This window comes from Glycine max, chromosome 13 (assembly GCF_000004515.6).
Source record: "Glycine max cultivar Williams 82 chromosome 13, Glycine_max_v4.0, whole genome shotgun sequence".
In the NCBI taxonomy this organism is placed as follows: domain Eukaryota; kingdom Viridiplantae; phylum Streptophyta; class Magnoliopsida; order Fabales; family Fabaceae; genus Glycine; species Glycine max.
Window position 1 is genome coordinate 12,403,908 of NC_038249.2, and position 21,975 is coordinate 12,425,882.

At 34.2% G+C, this 21,975-nt stretch overlaps 1 protein-coding gene across 1 annotated transcript; it reads left to right on the forward strand.

Annotated features, from left to right (window-relative positions):
* Positions 1-839: 839 nt before the first annotated feature.
* On the forward strand, positions 840-15,553 carry LOC100794322 (ATP-dependent zinc metalloprotease FTSH 11, chloroplastic/mitochondrial). The gene is made up of 17 exons (XM_006593693.4): positions 840-1,539; positions 2,247-2,400; positions 4,080-4,172; positions 4,329-4,414; positions 4,514-4,637; positions 5,082-5,201; positions 5,532-5,582; positions 5,934-5,995; positions 7,138-7,195; positions 7,315-7,440; positions 7,513-7,593; positions 10,174-10,303; positions 10,410-10,558; positions 13,174-13,455; positions 13,721-13,810; positions 13,928-13,981; positions 15,077-15,553. The coding sequence occupies exons 1-17, from the start codon at positions 1,016-1,018 to the stop codon at positions 15,230-15,232; spliced, it is 2,340 nt and encodes a 779-aa protein (XP_006593756.1). The 5' UTR covers positions 840-1,015; the 3' UTR covers positions 15,233-15,553.
* Positions 15,554-21,975: the final 6,422 nt, after the last annotated feature.

The following is a 21,975-nucleotide window of genomic DNA, read 5'->3' on the forward strand; positions in this document are numbered from 1 at the left end:
TTATATCTATTTAAAAGTTTTATGCTTATCAATTGTAATTTTTCTAACTAATTTTTTTAAAAAAACATTTAAATTAAAAACAATAATTATCAACCTTACGGATTGGTAATTCGTAAGAAGTATACAGATTCACTCTTTTACGAATTTTCAATCTGTAAGTTCATTTAATTTTATGAATTACCAATTCGTAAAACTAAATTAGCTTACAAATTACCAATTTAAGAAATAAAATAATAAAAGCTTACCTCCTCCACTGACCAAACAAGTCATCACCACGACCACCACTTATCGACCAATCACCAAGAACGCCAAACTCTTGCCAATAACCTCTCAGGCAACAAACGACGGTGAATGAAAAAGAAAACAAGGAACACAAAAGCTCGAACACAAAATAAAAAGGATACCAATATTTATAAGCCATGGGTATAATTGGTATTTAAAAGTTTTTGCTGGGTGTACCAACAAATCTGCTGGTGTCCCAAGCAAAATCTCTTACAAATTCAATGACTAAATTAAGTATTTATCCTTTCTTTTATTATGATAATAAAATTACATTGTTATTTTTTTATACTTTCCAATTATTTACTTAATAAATATTTTTTAATTCCTTAATAAGTGTCTTAAGTACACTTGGTAACTATACCCTATTGATAATGATAATATCCCACACTCAAAACAAAGAATCTACGGAGGCTGCTTCAGTAGTGTGATTATGAAATGTCCACGATATGCTGAAGAAGCAATAAACGAACAAGAAACGAACATTTTCAATCCAAGCGTAATTACTAATTATACCACCAAATAATATTATCAAAATTGTACTAATAAAAATCCATACACGCACAAAATCTCCAAAGCCGGCGCCAATTTCAATCCCCGGATAAGGTTTACTTTTCTTACACCCTCCTCCTTCTTCTTCTTCCCCAAATACTCTCCACAAAACAAGAACCAAAACACAGAGAAAGAAGAGACACTAACTCCTCTGTGAAATCTAAAGCGTAATATTATTAAAACAATGGCCACACTCCAAGCTTCCCTTCTCTCCAAACCTTCCCTCCCATTCCCGTTCCTGTCTCCGAACCACTCCCCATTCTCCCTCTCCTTCCCCCCCACGCGCCGCGTCCCTTCCACGCTCCTATGTTGCACCTTCCGCCCCGAACCCAACCCCTCTGAACTGGAACCCGAACCCGGTTCAGCCAACACCGAAGAAGAACCGGGTATAAATTCACCCGAAGAAGAAAAAGAAGGTGCAGCTTCGGTTTCAGATTTGGGTTTGGAAGAAGAAGGCGCCGAGGCTCTCGATAGTGGCGCTGATTCGGAGAAGATTGCGAATGGAAGGCGGCTCTCGATAGTGGCGTTCTTTGTGGGGCTGTGGGTGAAGGCGAGGGAGAGTCTGAAGAGGGCCTTTTCGGAGCTTCTTGATTGGTGGCCGTTCTGGCGCCAGGAGAAGCGCCTCGAGCGGTTGGTCGCCGACGCCGACGCGAATCCGCAGGATGCTGCCAAGCAGAGTGCTCTGCTCGTTGAACTCAATAAGCAGAGGTGTGTGTGTGTGTGTGTGTTGGAATTTGGAAGTGTTGTTGTTCGATGAATAATGGTGGAGAATAGAATGTGCAGGTGGTGGATTTTGTTTGTTGAGTTTTGGTTCTTGAGCAATTCTTGCATTAGGTAAAAGTTAAACTAATATAACTCAAGATGCTTTGAAGTAGTGATGAAGTTTTGAGCTTTGAACTCAATAAGCACAGGTGTGCTTTGGAATTTGGAAATGTTGTTTGATGAATGGTCAAGAATAGAAGGTGCAAGTGGTGGATTTTGTTTGCTGAGTTGGTTCTTGAACAATTCTTGCATTAGTACGGTGACTGTAGGTAAAAGTAAAAGTAGTATAATTCAAGATGCATTGAAGTAATGGTAAAGTTTTGAGCTTTGGTTGGTCATGCATGTGCTCATGAAAGAGTTGTTCTGGGTTCGTTAGGTTTTACATTCAGTGCTCTGTCATTTCTTTTTTATTCGGTCTTGGATGTTAAATGATGGTGTAGGATAGATGAAAAGTTGTGGATTGTAGTTAGATACATGGATTTGGTGTTATTGGAGAGTGTAGTTCATGTAATGCTTTACAGAAAAAAAGAAAGATGTGACATTAGGGAAAATTCGGCTAGGTAGACAATGACACATAGGTTTTTGAACTGGAAGTTTTTGTGTCAAAGCTTGTTAGCATATATTGATTTATTGATTAAATGTATTTTTTCTAGTCCTGAATCTGTCATCAAGTGGTTTGAACAAAGGGATCGAGCTGTGGACAGTAGAGGGGTTGCGGAATATCTTCGAGCTCTTGTGGTCACTAATGCTATTAGTGAATATCTTCCTGATGAGGATTCTGGAAAAGCTTCTAGCCTTCCTACCCTGGTAATCATTTTGAGCATCATGTTCTTTATATCCTGCTTTTCAATTTTTAGCCTGTGTAACCAAATTCTTACTGCTGCATTTTCATTAGTAGAGGTGGAGGGGTTTCCTGTGCATCTTGTTTGGCATCTATTTGTTAATAATAATATTGGTCTGTTCAAAAGTTTATTCTGTTTTATTTCCATACGCATCATCTAAGATATTTGGATTTGTTTTGTAATACGTAATTCAATCTGTGACTGTTTTGATCAAAGTGCTTAACTGATGTCTGTTTTATTCTCCTGGTGAACTACATTATTTTTTTTTTTGAAAGGATCTCTTTTTCTAACAAAGTTATAAGTTTCATGCAGCACATCTAGTTTTTGACATTTGTATTTGTGTTAGAAAATTAATTTTATTACAGATCTCTGTTGTATTTTCCTTATTTATTGACTATTATGATTCTAAGTTTTTAAACTTAAGTTTTTAACTTGCTCACTTAGCATATCCTAGAGTGCCTTTATGCATACTTTTGGAGGATGATGTATTCCTAGTGGGAGAGTCATTGAAGGGGAGGGGAGGGGGGGATTAATGGTGAACTAGAACTATGGAGAAAAGCTTTGGAAGCATATGGTTTCAGATTACATAGATGTGAAATAAAAGATATAGAATATACTGGAGATTATACCATTCCACAAGTATTGAGGTTTAACTATCTTTGATCTCTTTATTAGAGATGTTATAACAGTATACAAGCTGTCCATATGTGTTTTCACCTAATAGCTTAAGCTTTTGGTATAGTTGGTTCGTGACACTATCAATCAAGATGGAGAAAATTGTCAGAGATGTAAACCATAAGATTCAGAGCTGTCCATATTTGTGATTGAAAGATGCTTTCTGAGCTTAAAGGGAAATTTTACCACACAACCATAGGGCCTGTGATACTGTATGGTACTATATGTAGGGCGGTAAAGAGCTCACAAGAGCATGAGCTTAGTGTTGCAGAGATGTGGATGTTTTGGTGCATAAATAGACATACAAGACATGATAGGTTAAGGAATGAATGCATTAAGAGAAAGAAGTGATAGCATCTATTGGGGAGAAGATCATAGAATCTTGTTGAAACTGGAGGATGTTTGGCCATGCGAGAAGACAATAGAAGCCTCACTGTGAAAAGGGGACTAGAATCACTACATGCAAGATAGTCCTATTCCTATAGTTGATGATGATGATAAGGGGAAGCCAAGAAAGATTCTAGATGAACTCTTCGAAACAAAATTAGATCTAAAATCTAAATAGAGTTTTTTGAGGATTTGTTTCATGACATAACACAATGCCATTGTTTGATCATATAATTGACTCACCTAGTTGGAAGAGACTTTGGTGGTGGTTGTTATTATTTTTTTTTTGTTTTGCATAAAAGATTTGGATACTTTTTAAGTACTTGTATACAAAATTTTTGGCAGTATTTCTCTCACATACGTTTCTGGATCTTGAGTTATTTGGCACTTCCTTTTTGTCTTTAAACTCATGATAGATTTATAATGGACCCTAACCGATGATTCTTGTCCTCCTATTGATTGCAATTTTTCCTTTTGTGCACATAAACTTTCTTTTGATCACAATAACAGCCTTTTGACTTTTTTAGGTCATTATTTACTTGTGTTATATCATGGGCAACTAATGATAAACATATTTTTCAGTTGCAAGAGTTGAAGCAGCGTGCATTGGGTAACTCAGATGAAACTTTTGTTAGCCCTGGAATATCTGACAAGCAGCCACTACATGTGGTTATGGTAAAAAAATTTGCAAAAAGCTTTCTCTATGCTTTGTGCTTTATTAGTTATAATTTTTAAAAATTGTGGAATAAAATTGTTTAGTTTTTCTGTTGTAACCCAGATTCTTTTTGTTTAGTTGTTCTCGGAATCTCATGAAGCTATTTCCTCCTTTAGGTTGATCCAAAAGTATCAAATAAGTCACGTTTTGCACAAGAGCTTATCTCAACTATTTTGATCACTGTAGCTGTGGGGTTAGTCTGGTATGGGTCTTTAGTTTCCCTTTCTCCCTCTCTTTTTCATGTATAAGCATCCACTCTTTGATTTTAATATACTTGTATTGCTACTACACATCCTTTCAGGTTTATGGGTGCTGCTGCACTTCAAAAATACATTGGAAGCTTGGGTGGGATTGGACCTTCAGGAGTTGGATCAAGTTCTTCCTATGCCCCAAAGGAGCTAAATAAGGAAGTGATGCCTGAAAAGGTTAATAATCTGTTCTTACTTCTGTTCTCAGATTTCTATTTCTGTACCTCTTAAATGTTTCTGTGATTGAATAACTTCAATTTGGATAAGCTAGAATTTTGATTGCTAGTGAATATTTGAGTGAGAAGATTCTAGGTGGAATAGGCTAATGAGCAATGGCATGATATATACTATACCCTCCATAATCCTTCCTTTATCTAAATAAAATAATCCTAGCTAATTATGCCTTTACTTGCAATTTTGTGGACCAGTCAACGAAAAAGTTGGAAAGTTTTACCACCCCATAATTTCTGAAAGACATCTGACATTATAAATTTATAATTAAGTCAGTCATTTCAAGTTTCCTTAGCCTTGTGTGTAGAATATACAGTAAACCAAAAGTTCTTCTACGCCTTATGTGCTCACTTTTCTTATCTTTCTCTATCACACTTTCTTTCCTTGCAGAATGTAAAAACCTTTAAGGATGTGAAAGGTTGTGATGATGCAAAGCAAGAACTTGAGGAAGTTGTGGAGTACCTAAAAAATCCATCTAAGTTTACACGCCTTGGAGGAAAGTTGCCAAAGGTCTGAAGAGGTTAATTTGTCATTTTTTTTTCTTTTTTTTCCTGAGCTTTTTTCATATTCCTATTTTCTATGTATAGACTTATTCTTATTTCTTGGTAGGAAGAACTAATTTTCCATCTAATGAACTGATTCTCTTTAATCCTTCTCCATATGCAAATTGTGTTGTTCACAGTAACATGTTATGTTTTGGTCATCATAATATTATGTTTACATTTTTCTTGCATGCTATGCTGATCAATTTGCTTGTCTTTTAATAAGATATCATACTTTTTTTGTGTGTATTGGTTATGTCTTGTTCTTCAACTGTGGCTAAAGTGTTCCTCTTTTCAGGGGATTCTTTTGACAGGAGCACCTGGAACTGGAAAAACTCTGCTAGCCAAGGTCAGTTAGTTTCGTCTTGTCAGACACATTTTTACAGTTTTTACGATGTTATTGTATTATACAATTTAGAACCTATTGGTCTTCTTCTATATGCTTTTGGGATTCGTTATCATTCTTAATATGCCACACTACACTGTTATATGCTTTATTCTATTAGGAAGTTCAAGGAAGGATATAGATGGACTTTGGTTCTTGTCTCTCACTTTGATATTTTCTTACACTTTGCATAATTCTTCTGATCTGTGACTGTAACTGAAATCCTACATTATTGACATCAACCTTTTGAGTTAATCAATTGAAATTTATCATTGTTATGATCTAATAGTGTTTGCTTTATCTGGGACCTTGAAGGCTATTGCTGGAGAAGCAGGTGTCCCATTTTTCTATCGAGCAGGCTCTGAATTTGAGGAGATGTAAGTCTTCTTTCACTTTTTATGTTTTCAATAGCTTTAGTTTTTAGCATTGAGCACAGTTATATATAGTCTCTTGAGATCAGAAACAAGATATTGCACAGTTATGCTGTAATGCAATGTGGGTAAATTATAATTCATTAGTTATTTTGAAAATAAGAACATACAAAGAATGCTTTTGTATTGCAACCTTGATAATGAGAATACAGTAGTTGTCAATTGATAGAGAATATGTTTATGCTTTTCTGTTATTGATTACTAAATGTATTTTATTATTGTTATTCTAATCTGAACATACTCTTATCAACTTTACTGCTCAATCTGTGTCAGCTCTTAATTAATGAGGAGTGTTGCACTGTTGCATTTCTTTGATCCTCTTTTCTTGGGTGGGAGGGGAGAGGAGGATAAACATCTTTTTTATATAGAACTGAATGCATTGCTTGTTGGTTGTTAGATTCCTAAATTGATGTTGAACTTCTTAACATAATGAACTTTGTTAAGCTATATGAAAAAAAATTTAGTACCTTCAAGGGTCCCCATTTTTCTGCTGAACTCTAAGGAATTGGCTTCTTATGATATTTATTGCTAGGGAATAAATCCAAATAATTGAAACATGCAAAATACATGAAGCAGAATGATGAGTTGTTAACATTCTATAATTTCTTATTTCTGTGATATGTGTAGCACTCTACCTCGGCAGATTAGGTGCTAAAATGTTTTCATGTCATCTAGGGATGACAATGGGTAGAGTTGTTGGGTAGTATACTATAGTTCCCGTCCCTATACTCGCGTTTGAAAAAAATACATGTACCCATCTCCATACTTGTGTAGGTAGCAACTCTGATCCCAATCTCTATATCTGCTTGGTACCTATATATTCATACCTGAACCCATCCCCATTAAATTTTGTGGGTAAATCCCCAGCCCTGCCTCAGCCCATCCCCATTGAGCAAGTGTTTATCGTACCCATTGCGCTATAGGCTCTGGATAGAATTGTCATCCTTAATTAAGTATTTATCCTACCCATTGAGCAAGTATTTTGCATGCTGACATATACTGTAGCAACTAGTGTCACATTAAGGAATGTTGTGATATGTTGGCTGTTAGGGATGTTCATTTTCATATCACTTTTCTTTCATGCTCAGGTTTGTTGGAGTTGGTGCTCGACGTGTTAGATCCTTATTTCAAGCAGCCAAAAAGAAGGTCTGTTGACTTTTGCTAATGGTATCCTTAAATTGTTTGCAAAAGAAGGTCTGTTGTGACATGGGTCCTTTATTTTTTTCTGATTATGGAATATTTATTTCCCTTTTATCTTTCTGTAGGCTCCTTGTATAATTTTTATTGATGAAATTGATGCTGTTGGATCAACAAGAAAACAATGGGAGGGCCACACAAAGAAGACATTGCATCAGCTACTTGTTGAAATGGATGGGTTTGAGCAGAATGAGGTATCTTTGAACAGCTTGGAGTGCAATTTGTTCCTCTGGTTTTAGAAATTGATTCATTATTTTATCTTCTAGGGAATAATATTAATGGCTGCAACAAACTTGCCTGATATTCTTGACCCAGCTTTAACGAGGCCTGGCAGATTTGATCGGCATGTAAGTCCTATTTATTTTTCCCAATAGATGAAATGATGAATCTATTAAGGGAAATAATATAAATAGAAAGAATGATTATGGTTAGTCTTAATCTACAATACTGATGTAATGTGGTTTTCTTAATCTCTTAATGCGTGATGAAATTATTTGTGTTCAGGCAAGGAAGGAGGAAAAGAGAGAAATGAGTTTCCCAATAATCATGTTCTATTAGACTGATTGATACGATGTGTTATGGTGTGATGCAAAATACTAACAATAATGGTTCTATTTATACTTATAATTAGATCTAGTAACACTAATGTAATATTACTAGTAAATCCCAAGTCTGATAAATATTATAAGACTATTAATTAAATAAGGAAACAAATGAGGGAATATGATGAGATAAAGAAGCAGTTCCTGACATGATGAGATAAAGAAACAGCTCCTGACATTTTCTCTATTAGATACTGATTGATTTCTCAATATATATATATATATATATATATATATTATATTTCTTAAAACTTTTTGTAGATACTCTTAACCCTCAGCAATATATTGGGATAGGATTACATCAAGGTTTGGCCTTAAGTTCTTGTCTAATTTAGTATTGGATTTGCATACCAAGGGCATAAATATTTATCCCTAATTGCTTGCTTTTCGTAGATGATATAGTTTTGATTAGGTCAAGGGAACCAATTAACTCTAAACTTGCATTTTTGAGACATACTTTGGAAACAATGTTTTCACTTAAGAGTTAAGATAATGTATGTGTGTTGCAATTTTAGCAAGGAGGAAAATGGCTTGGAAGTAAATATGGGAAAAGATGTGATACCATAGGTTTTTAACTTTAAATATATGGGATCAATATTACAAAATAATGGATAAATAAATGAGGATGTCACACATAGGATGCAAACCAGATGATAAAAATGGAGAAAGGCATTGGGGGTTATTTGCTATTGCGATCACAAAGTACATACTAAGATCAAAGGGAAATTTTATTGTATTGTTATACATTCAACTATACTTTGGTAGTTAATTTTGGGCTTTAAAAGGACAAAAGAAGGTGAGAGTAGCTGAAATGAGAATATTAAGATGAATATGTGGTATTGAAAATGTTGTATGAGGAGATATTTATGACATCGATTGAGGAAATAGATGGCAGAAAATTGGTTAAAGGTAGTTTGGACGTACAAAGAGGGCCATTGGAAGCATGATAAGGACCCAAGAACTTGTGGAACCCTCCCTTAAAAGCTTGCTGTTAAGGGAGGTGAGCCAACCCACTTAAATACTCCTCCGAGGATCGCATACTACTCCGGGAATCTAGAAGAGAGAGAGGGGGGGGGGGGGGGGGGGAGGTTGAATAGATTCTTTCAAAAACTTTGCCACTTTGTTCTTTAATTCAATTAAAATGACCCTTTTTGATTAATCAACGTTTTCTCAAAAAAATTGTTTTAAAAAGATTATCACAATCAAGAAAACTATGAGAACAAGATCATGTGAAAAATAGAGTTTTTATGACCCTTTAAAATCAATTCCAATACCAAGATGAATCACAAGACTAAGGGTTTGAGAGAAAGAAAATCACACAAGAGTTTGCAGTGGTTCAGTCCATACAGAACTTACATCCAGTTGTTCTAAGACCTCTTAGTCCATACAGAACTTACATCCATACTGTTCCTGCATATTCCGTCCAAGCTCAAAGTGTTTGAGCCCTTTTCCACTGCTCACCACCTTGAGCTTGTGCATGCCAGGGGGGTGGGGGTGAGTATATTACTCTCTCTAAGTGACAGCTGTCATCAGTTAGCTTGGGTCCCTTGTTGTAGTCTTTAGCTAACTGATTTCAGTTAGTTAATGGTAAGTTATTCTCAGATTAGTTACAAGTTAGTTAGGGTTTTCCCTGTATAAATACTGCCTTTGTATCAGATCATTATAATTTTTTACCCATTAAATAAAATTCAGAAATTCTCTCTAAATTTTCTCTTGAGTTGTCTGAACTCTAAACCCTAATAGTGGCAGTTAATAGCTGTTGTGGAGAAGTTCTTTTGTTGGACATGCTGAGAGACTGGCACATGCTTTTGCTCCTTGTTCCAGATTTTGGGTTTCTGGGCTTCCCTTTGGAGTAGATTTCACTTGATTGTGAGGCAGTTCTAGGTTTCATTATGTATTTTTTTTTTTGCTCTTCAAGCAACCTAGCGACAATATGACAGATTAAAGCTCAAGCATTCTATGATAAGGTTAAGGTATGCTTTGTAGGATATAATATGCTCTGCTTATGTTTGTCCAAAAATAAAAATTAAAACATCCATTAAGGAACCTTACAATAAACATTTGTTATAAAATATTTAACTACAATGCTGAATGTGCAAGTTAATGTCCTATATAATATGGGAGTTGCTATGGTAACCTTTATATGTATTGTACTCAAGGGAGTTATCAGGCATTTTTGGATTGTTAATTTCAGAATAAATATTAAAAATGCGTTTAATTATCAACCATTAAAATTACTTGACAACCTAACCTGGAATCAAAAGTACTGGAGTAAGTGCCCACATAATATAGAAGATACAGAGACTAACAAATTGCCGATACCAGATTGTTGTACCAAATCCAGATGTGCGAGGTCGGCAAGAAATATTGGAACTCTATCTGCAAGATAAACCTATAGCTGATGATGTAGATGTTAAAGCAATTGCTCGTGGTACCCCAGGGTTTAATGGAGCAGGTGAATTATAATTTATTTATGTGAGATGACTTTTTTTATCAATGCAAATCTTATAGTCCTCCAAGTTTCTGAATGACTTTTTCTATTATATACTCCCTTAAACTAGATCTTGCGAATTTGGTAAATGTTGCTGCCATTAAAGCTGCAGTTGAAGGTGCAGAGAAAGTAACAGCTGCACAATTGGAGTTTGCAAAAGACAGAATAGTTATGGGTACTGAGCGGAAAACAATGTTTATATCTGAAGAGTCAAAGAAGGTATGTGTATATGCCAGGATCTGGTTTAGTACTTAAAACATGTAGGTTGTGGTTTATATGATTGATCTAAACTATAGGGTTGACTCTTGTTTTTAAAAGAAAAAAGTTCCTCTCAAATTTAGAAAGCAAAATTAGTATTTTGGTTGTCTAATTTTAACTCAGGTTTCAGTTTAGTCCTTTAAGTTTTTGTTTTTTTCCCACATTTCTCCTTGCTGTTACCTCTATTACAGAAGTTAACAAAGCTAACTCTTGTTTCCATATCAAACCATTGAATCAGAAACATATGTATCACAAACAAAATAAAGAAAAGAAAAAAATAACTCATTTTGTTGCAAGCTTCAAGTTCAACAACTCTTTGCCATTGTTCTCCCACAATTTAATAGAGGTTTTTGAACATTGTTTTGCAATTTTTGAGAAAAAACACAAACTTTTCTCTTTTGCTCTAGGTTGTCAAAATCCCAATCATACAATCATACTCATAGGATTGTACAATCCTACGAATTTCCAGCCATTTCCAATCTCGTTCACGCCTAGTATTACAAGTTGGTTGGATGGGAGTAGGATCATCTTGATTACTTGTAAACTTGCACAATCAGTGAGTTTTTTCGAGTTTTGAATCTATGAGCTTCTGTGGATTGGGTTGTGCAACCCAGAAGAACAAACCTGTGGTGCGTCCTTTTTCGTAACCAACTTCTATTCTCTCAACTGGCGTTAGGCTACTAATGCAAGACACTCACTATCAATTTAGTCTTCTCTCCCTCTCAATTAAAGTTTCCCGTCACCAATGTGCTCATGTTATGCTCTGTTCTCTGTGTTTGAGAGAAAAATTCTGTGTTGTTGTTATGCTCTGTTCTGCGTTTGAGCTTTCTCTGATCTTTTCTCTCTGTTATGATCTTGTTTGAGCTTGCTGCTGTTCAAGCCTGAGTTTGCCTATTTGAGTTGTGATCTTGTGTCAGTGTGTTTAACATTTTGCTGTGTTTGTCCACCAAAGACACATTGCCTTCTTTTGCTGGGCAGCAGTCTTTACATGTTCTAAAAAATTATGTATTTTATATTATGCATGACCTTTTTAAAATATCATTTGCTGATATAAGAGATATGATATTACAGATGACGTTTTCATATTTTTTTAGTCCTTTTTAAAGTTCAATTGTGTTATAACTTTTAAAGACCTTATCATATGTATATATATATATATATATATAAGGAGATCTCAATTTCTTACAAGTGTTTGGAAGAAAAAGAGCAAAAACCTAACAAAAGGTTACTTTAGTGTGTTCTCAGAAGCAAGAAACAGTAACTTTTGAAAAGAAACTTGAGAAAAGTTATATCAAAGAAGTGGTTTTTACAAAGCTGATCCAAATGCATCAAAGCCACTATATTTTTTAACCTTATTGTCTTAAAATTTTTGAGCATGAGATTTTTGCGCTAAATTATTTGAAAAGTCCTGAGTAAACACATTAGGTTTAACCTCAGTATACTAAAATTACTAAAACTGAAAATTTAAGCATACAATGAATTTTTGTTTGAGAGAAGACATCAACTTTTATATTACAGGGAAAAAAATGATTGGCAGTCTTATGAATAGTTAGTTTGCCAAGTCAGTTGTTAGCTGGTGAGTAGGACATGTATAGGTAAATTTGTTCTTTAATAAAATTATCCTTGTATCTTATCTTGAGCCATTTTTCTGAAGTAACATTCTTCTTAGAATTTGGGTACGGGCCTAATTCAATCAAAAAAACTAGCTCATAGGGTGAGGTTTTTCCCAATACACCCCTCACGCCTAGCACTTTTGGACTTGGTCGTGGATAATATGGTGTATGATCCTTTTAATTGATTTAGGATAGGCTCTATTACCATCTTAGAAAGGGGGTTATGGACCTAACTCACTCCTAGAAAACTGGCTTGTAAGGTGAGGGTTGTCTTCCACTTATATATACTATTTTTGGCCTCATCATTGGTCGATGTGGGACTTGGGTTTTTTCCAATACATCCCCTCATGCCCAACACTTTTGAGCTTGGTGCGTGGATGGCATGGTGGGTGACCATTTAATGAATCTAGGATAAGTTCTGATACCATCTTAGAATGTGGGTATAACGATTTGTTGTTGGACTTATCGTGCCACCTGTTATCGAGATCGGATCACCCAAAGATGTTCAGTGCTTAACTTCACGCTCGAGATGCTAGTCCTTTGCGTGAGGTGTGTGTTGGAAATCCTCACCCCATGAGCTAGCTTTTGGGGCTGAGTTAAGCCCAAATCCACCTTCTAAGAGTTGTTTATGAGAAATGTTAACAAAACATTCTCTGATGCACTCTTCTCGATGTACTTTATTTATTGGTCTCAATGATAGTAGTGTGCTGACATGAGTATGTTGAAGAGTTAGCAATTCATTCCTGACCATTTGATGGCTCAGTTATATAAATTATTTTAGCATCTTTTAAATCTATGATATTTGTTATAATCAGACTGTGTTTGTATAATGAAATTTTCTGTACCCTGTACTGATCTGCAATCATCAGTATATAGCTGCTAACTAATAACCTTTGGCTTACTGCTAATAATATGAATTTGATGTATGCTTATATATGTTATTCGTGCTTTTGGAAACTTCAGCTTACTGCTTATCATGAGAGCGGTCATGCAATTGTTGCCCTTAACACCGATGGTGCGTATCCAATTCACAAGGCAACAATCATGCCACGTGGATCTGCTTTAGGAATGGTCACTCAGCTTCCCTCAAGTGACGAGACATCAATAAGCAAGAAACAGTTGTTAGCTCGCCTTGATGTTTGTATGGGAGGAAGAGTTGCAGAGGAGCTTATCTTTGGCCAGGATTATGTCACAACTGGAGCAAGTAGTGATCTCCACACTGCTACTGAGCTTGCCCAATACATGGTAATTTTCTGCTCCCTGTATTGTGTCATGTGCAGTCTTGCATCTGCTAAACTAGAGATCACTTTTATTAAAAAATTATGCTTGTATAATATTTTCTTGCTGGTTGTTTGTTACTTGGAATATTCACAAGTAGTAACAAAGTAATTTACAACTATCGTCTCCCTAAAATTATTAGATAGACAACATTTACAAATTTCGCTGAAACTCTGAACTTATCTTTTAATTTCATGATGAGCTTTGCGTTGTTTTTTCCTCTATGCACAAGGTATCAAATTGTGGGATGAGTGATGCAATCGGGCCAGTTAATATAAAAGAGCGACCAAGTTCTGAAATGCAGTCACGTATTGATGCAGAGGCAAGTGTTGTGAATTTATATACTTTAACTAAAAATATCATGTTTCCATTATTTGCTTCCTCTTCTAAGAAATGTTTTATCAAAAATAAAAGTCATACACCTCTACCTATTCTGCAGGTTGTGAAACTCCTTAGAGAAGCATATGATCGCGTGAAAGCCCTTTTGAAAAAGGTTTGTCTGATTAAATTATTGTCTGTAAATTTTTTCTTTAAAGTGGAAACCTTTTTCTTTCTCTTTTGGGTTTGTCTGAGCGTTTTAAAAGAATAGTTTCATCAAGAGAAGAAGTTATAAAAAGGTTTGGAGAATAACAAATTCCCTTTGACACAAGTGAAAAATACAAGGCTAGTAAAAAAAAACAAATCAATAGAGGAATGCTGCCAATCTGTTCGGATCTGGATGGCTATAAACTCTTCAAGCTTCTAACTTCTTTTATATTACATTCTGTAACTTCTTGCATTTTTTAGGTTATCTTTATTAATTTATTTATCATGATTTAATGTTAATGGTGGACATATTTGAAGGAACACAAGCTATTACTATCTATGCTTTTCCTAAAAAATCGAGAATGTCAGTTAAGAAGTTTTATACTTAAAAGAGCATATTAGTTTATAAAATTAACACAAGTTAGTTCACTGTTAGGTCTGACTAATGAGTCTTGTACTATAGGAGTATACTTACTTGATAGAGTTCTTTCTTTTCTTAAGTCTTTGTGTATAGGCTTAACTATAGTTTTCTGCTCTTGTAGTTAGTTAGCTAACTAACTATAGTCAGTTGACAGTCCCAACTGTAACTACCTATATAAGCTGAGGTGTAACTGAATCTCATCTGGGTTGAGTCTTATCACCTTTATCCTCAAATTCTGTTGTGAATTTTCTTTCTCTCTCTGAGATTCATTTATGTACTTGTCTCCAGTGAGTCTTATACTTAAAAGAGCATATTTAGTTCACTGTTAGTGGACAAGAACAAATGCTCTTGATGTGAATGTATGGTTGGTTTTTAAATCAAAATGAACAAGTGTCAAATGGAATCAATAATTATTTTACCCTGAAAAGAAGGATTGAATGGTGCTAGTTACAGCTTTATGGCTTTCTTTAGGCTGGTGGATCATTGACCTTGACCTATAGGAAAATTAGAACCAAGAGCAACTTTTTTTTTTTAATCTGAATGACATTGATTAATAAAAGTTATCACCTTGAGCAATGATATAGATCTGCTAGTCTTGCATATGGAAATTTGTAACACTAGTAACTTCTGACATTTTTTCAGCATGAGAAGGCATTACATGTGCTGGCAAATGCATTATTAGAGTATGAGACACTTAGTGCAGAAGAAATAAGGAGAATACTTCTCCCATATCGGGAAGGATGGCTGCCAGAACAACAGGAACAAGAAGCAGCAGAAGGGGATCTGGTGTTGGTGTAATTGTTCTCTCCACTTCCTGTCTATTACTGTACTATTTTAAGAGAAGCACTGTACAGTATACCTAGAAGCCCTACAGGTATTTTTCTTAATCTGGTTTCTGCAGCTTCCCTCCTTTGTGCATGCCATTCTCGTTGTATGATGCATATAGGAAAAAGGATACGCAGCGTTGGATATCTGCGAAGCAACGATTCCTGTGTACAACAGCAAGGGTCTGCTATTAGAGTATGATCGCCCTTTGCTAAGGGCCTGAGGGCAATATTTTTTGGTGAGAACTGTGTAATATGTAGGAATTTGACATTTTCAGAAATGTGTTTTATAGCCTACGCATTCTTCATTTTTTAAGAATTTATTAAACATAAGCTTTCTAGCATATACTGCTTGAATTTATTTAATAACAAATAATAGATAGATCCTGGGTTTAATATACTCCATGCACACACACTGGGTGCAACCACCGATGATTTAATATAGTGTAGTACATCGTGATCTTAATTCAGGGTAGAGCTTCACCCATATTTATGTTGAAAGTTTTTCTAAGTATCTTCAAAGTGATCGAGGTTTATTTGGAATTAGTAGGTTAAAATCTCAACTCAATTCAATCTAAATTATATCAACGATGCACACATTTAACTCAGTTTATGTATTCTGGTGTGTGCTGAGTCTACAGTTAAGAGGAAATTCACTTAAACAGTTTGTGAAATCATTTGTCCTTTTGGTGTTTTAAACTCAATGTTCCACTTGCTCAATACAGCTCCCAGTAGCCCGCAAATGTCTAATGGATGGATCCTCTAAGGGGGCTTCAATTTGGTTTGCTCATTCCATTGCATAATAATCTTTTTGAGTTTTGACCTCATTTGAAAGGTAAATAAGGAAACCCAAAATTTTGATAATTTTAACTTCCAGATACCTATGTATGGAATACACGAGGCTTTTAAAAAGTGCATAAAATTTGTAACCCATTTTTTCAATATAACGGCAGTTTAATTCCTACTGTCTTTATGATCTGGAAGTTTTTTTTTTTTTTTTTGTTTTATGAAAAATGATCAGAAACTTAAAGAAACAAGTAAAATTCCACATTGATTTGAGAATTTAATTTCAGTTAATTTATTTCCTAATTTATAAAGCTTTTGCTAAATCATTGCTGTTTACTTTTTTGAAACTACTACTATGTTTTTATTGTTATTAAGAAACAAGTGATGATATTTTGCAAGGTTAGACATTAGTTCTTTTTTTAAAAAAATATTTGAAGATTAATGTAGCCAACATCCGCGGATGTGGATAATTGCAGTTTTGGATGATATTTTGCGGGCTTATGCTTTGGGCACCAGCTGTATTGTTGGTACACTCAACATTTTAAGTGAAGTGGTGAAAATGTCTTTCATTTAAAATTTTAAGAAGCACTCCCTCTCCCTCTCTCTTCCTCATGTGCACTATTGAGTTTCCTTCCTCCTTTGTGTTGTCTCTGTGATTTGGAGCTTCCATACCTCGTTTGCTTGTGTCGTGCCGTCACTCCGTGCCTCGTCGTGGTCGTCATTCCATCGTCTTAAGTGGTCTGGGTTCCTCCCTCTTTATTTCTACATTTGCGTCAGTAAGGATTGAGAGTCCGTATAACACATACAGTTGACAATCCGTATGTCTTATACGGATTGTGAATCCATATAATTCATAAGAATTAGTAATCTGTATGACTTATACAGATTATCTAATTTGTGAATTTATTTTAATTTTTTTATTTAAATTTGAAAGAAAAAATTACAAATTTTAAATAAATTCATATTTTTGTTAATTTTTTTGTAATAAATAAATATTGTGTATTTTTTTTTTGTATTTTTATTTAATTAATTATATTTGTTTTTTGAAGTTGGTTTTTAATTAAGAAGTTAAGTAATTTGTTTATTTTAAAATAAATGTATATGTATTATTGCGATTTAATTTTTTTTGAAAAAGTATAAGTAATTTTGTTATATTTGATATTTTAATTTTTTTTTATAAATTTGATAGATATCATAAATTCCAAATTTTTATTAGCATATATTTAACAATTTAGTTTAACAAGAAAATGTAAATTTGTAAAAGTTCCTTTTAATTAAAATTGGATTGAGATTGGTTCAACAAGGAACCAATACACGTATTTTCTCAAAATGCAAAAAGTTCCTTTTTCTTTAAAATGAGTTCAATACATATAGTGTAGTTGAGGTGTAGTTGAAAATGTGCCAATTTATTTAATTAAAATTACAGAAATAGAAAATATTTGATATGAGTCTTCAAATTAGTTTGAGCTTTCAGCAATCAAGATTCTTGGGAGTGCCTCTAGGCCTTTATCCTTCTTCACTTGGGCCTTGTCAAGTATGACTGTTACCATCTATTGGAGGATATCCTCTAACTGTTTGATCCTACTCCTGGTCATAGGTCCCTGTATTTAGGCAGCTTTGGGATTCTCATCACTTCACCTCCTAACACTGATTTCGCTTGCAGCTTAAAGGGACACCCACATTTTCTATTGTCAGTCACTATTCATACTAAATCTTTCTTGTATGCCCTATATTTTTCACTGCTCTTACAACCAATTAAAACATATGAAGTCCTTTCTCTCTTTCCAGTATATGTGTCTGACCTCATTATCACCGTCATAAAATCAATATAATACGCAACAGAGCGGACCCAATGCAAAACGTCATCACAAGTAGCAAACACCTACAAAAGGGATAATACATGATATTTTCAAACACACTAGGTTCCTTTCCATTGTTTTCATTCATATTAACTTCTTCAAACATTATGTCGTCATATATCCATTGATCTTCGTCCCTCTTAACAAAACATTAAAAAAAAATTTTAATGACAAACTAACGACCCCTAACGACACCATACATAATTCTAATTATTTATAAATAAATCTATTTATTTTAAAAAGTTTCCATGTTGAAATTTATTTTAAAATCTTCTACACTAGATAAGTATGTCAATCTATCAATAAATATGTTTTTAACATATACTATCACACGATTTTATTATTATTTTTATTCCATATACTAAAGTATTACATTGAAATTGATAAGCATATATATGAAAATTTATATCTAAATTTTCATAATGTAATAATATTTACACAAATATTAAAAGTATAACTAAATTTATAAAATAACATTAAAAATATTTAGGTTATATGGATTGATAATCCGTATAACTTATACAGATTGTCAATCCGTATGAATTATACGGATTGCCAACCCGTATGTTTATTACAACATAGATCTAAGTTGAAGTTGTAGACGAAAAAAACTTACCTCCTCTATTGTTGCACCGCAACACCCACGATGACGATAATCACATACTACGAATAACCACGCGATAGTTCACCTTGACCAAACCAGCCACAAGACGAAATGAGGAGCTCGGCTGAAAGGATACGAGATTGAATGGTGTATGAAGAAAAAAAAACCAACAAACGTAGAAGAAAAAGTTAACAAAGGTAACTTTGGAATTTTAAAAAAAATTGTTGGGTGTAGAAGAATTATGTATGATAGTTGGGATTTACTATCTTCTGTCATTCCTTAGCCCACCTTTCTGAAAACAATATCTACAATCGTAGGGATGATGCTAGCTTCTATAGAAATGCTCAATTACATGCTAGCTTTGGTAGAAATTCTCACAATTGATTAATTGAGAAACATGAGGATTGAAACTTACATGCCAACTTTCGTAAAAATTCCCACTTTCACCTAATACTACCACCATCTTTAAAACTGTCATGAGTAATGCTGATCCAGGAGTGTCAAACAAATGTGTTTAATAAATTTTAAATTTAATAATTATTTTCATCCCAATAACACAAAAAATTAAATAATGATCCAAATAATGCAATTCAAATTATTTCACCAATGATACAAAACATTATTCATGGTGAAAAATCGATCCCAAACCGATTTCTCACCTACAGTTTTTTTACTTACCTTATTATCCAGATAAGGTGTTTTTTTTAAACTCAGTTCAGAATGTGAACTAAGTGTTTTTTTTTGTTATTTCTTATATTTTTTAATTAAATTGTTATTTATTTTCCTAAAACGTTAGTAAACTCTTTTTATAATATAATTAGCTAATTATGAGTTAATATATCATATTAAATAGTAAAACTTAATCTAAATTGAAATTACTACTATTATTAAAAAGACATTATGATTGAACTTAAATGATAATCCATAAAATAAAACAAGATTCCACATAAAAGAAGATTACCTATAAAATTCCTAAAACATACATAATCAACATCATATAAAACAAACATAAACGATAAATTCATTGCTCAAACATACTTCATGACATGTTGCACGCACAAAATACATACTTCTTGATAAGAGATCATTTCTCCTTTAGAAACACCTATGTCAAACATTAACAACATATGAGCATACAATGCAAATTTGTGAATACCAAAATTATTGGTAACCTAAAATGCAAAATACCTTGACAACATTGTGCAGTGTAATATTCAAATAACATTTGGAGTGAGGAGGAAAGGGACAAAACACAACCGCCTATAGAGTATACCATTCATTTCAATAAAAAAATAAAACTCTATACGACACATAAAGTAAGAAATTAACAAGAAGAGTAAGAAACTTACCTCTCATAGGATTAAGACTAAACCAATAGTTATATATTGACCAAAATCTTGATCTTCTATGATTGTCCGTCACAAAGTGGGATCAATAGTACCTGTATGATCCTGAAATTAAAAGTCTGATGAATGAATATCCCAAAAATAACAATGTAATCGTTAGAGACCAAATTAAACTTGACTTCCTTAAGTGTAACTCTCATGTCGCAATACCCATTGGAGGTACAAGTTTTGACAATGGCGACTGTTAAAGGTACACGATCAAAAGTATAATCAATGGACCCTAACGGTGTCCTGTGAGGTGTGTCATCAGCATTTACCAATGCTACAATTATACGAATTCAATAATCAATTGAATGTTTAGGTGTATCAAATACAATAAATATTTTACAGTGGCTGACATTGTGATCGAACGAAATCTAAAGCATATAAGCATGGTTTCATGTTAAATTTACGTTGGGTTACTTGGTGGGAACACATTATGAATTCTTGAGTTAGGAGTGACTCCCTAGAATGTCGATTCACCATGACAACTTGTATGACCCTTGCGAGACTGGGAATAAGGAATAAGTGTTGTTGAATTGGAGGATGACAAATTTGGGTTAGAAGGGAAAACAAAGGATGGGAGGTTGGAGTCATCAATGTCGAGAAACTTCCATTGATTATTGTCCATGATGAATGAGACTTTGTGGAAAAAATAATTGGTTTAAAGATGATGAGATAAGATGATCTACTGTTTGAAGATGATATAAGATGATCTACTGTTTTCATATGAGTCATACCAACGAATGAGATGGTATCGACAATATAAACAATTTAGATTGAGCATTAATCAATTATGTTTGGTTTGTGCTATGATTGAGCATGTGGTTGAGTCTTGACCTGTAGCCTATCACATCACCGCGTGGGATTCCAAAAAGCCACAGGCCTTTGCCACTCCATCTAGTTAAATGTAATATGTTAGTGTCAAACACATTACCAAAAATGGACTTTGTTTGAGTGAGAATTTTTTGTTTACCTATTTGCAAATGGATATGACGACTAGTGCTTGAACCTTGGTTGAATGAACGTCCTGCGATACCATGCTCAAGACTGTAATAGTAACAACAATATACATCCCATTTTTTTGGATGTGGGATAAATAACCCCACACATTTCTCTGTACAAATGTGCTAAACATGTCAAACCCTAGTTGTATCAGCAAACCTGATCAAGATCTGCTAACAAGGGTAGATACATCAGGTGAACTCTATTCCCTAACTTGTCTGGCATCAACTCCCCACCAATCATTCCTAAAATGTTTGCTCTGCAATGGGCTGCTGGTTGTTGTGGTGTAGGTTTTGCTGGGAGAGTCAACATGTGTTCTTTTAACCATTTTAGTTTAAGTGTTGATCCCACCAATGCATTCTCTAGGGGAACAACACCTATATATTTTGCACACATTTGTTCCCAATCATAATATGTTGGGCTAGTAACTATTCTTCCATCTACGTGTAAACCCAATTGAAGAGCAACATCTTCCAAGGTGATTGTGCATTCACCAACAGGAAGATGAAATGCGTGTGACTCAGGTCTCTAGCTTTCAACCAAAGCATTCACTAAAGAATCATTGATTTTAACTTGTCTAAGCTTTGCAACATCTGAAAACCTAGCTTGAACTAACAAAGGTTCAATTTTGGGATTTGGGAGAAGGCATAACATAAGCATATGGCTAGATTACATCGTCTGTTACCTGCAGAAATCAAAATAATAACAACGTCATTATTTGTTAATCATAACATAATTAACATTAAATTAAACAAAATGTATTACATACTTCTCCAAATCTATGAAGGTGTTGTTTCCAAATAAGAGGAGCAGCTGTAGTTGCCATGATTTAGGCTTTGGTACTAACATCAAGAAGAAGTTAAAGAGCGATATATGAGAACGAGAAAATTGAGTCTATCAGTGAGTGTATATAATGACAATACATGCATTGTATTTATAGAAAAAATCTAACAGTAACATAGTTCATTCGGTTGGATCTTGGCCATTCAATGTGCGTTGCTACAATTGGTGATATCTAGGTCGTTAATTTTGGTGGGATCTTGGGCATTCAACATGCGTTGCTCTAATCGGTGATATC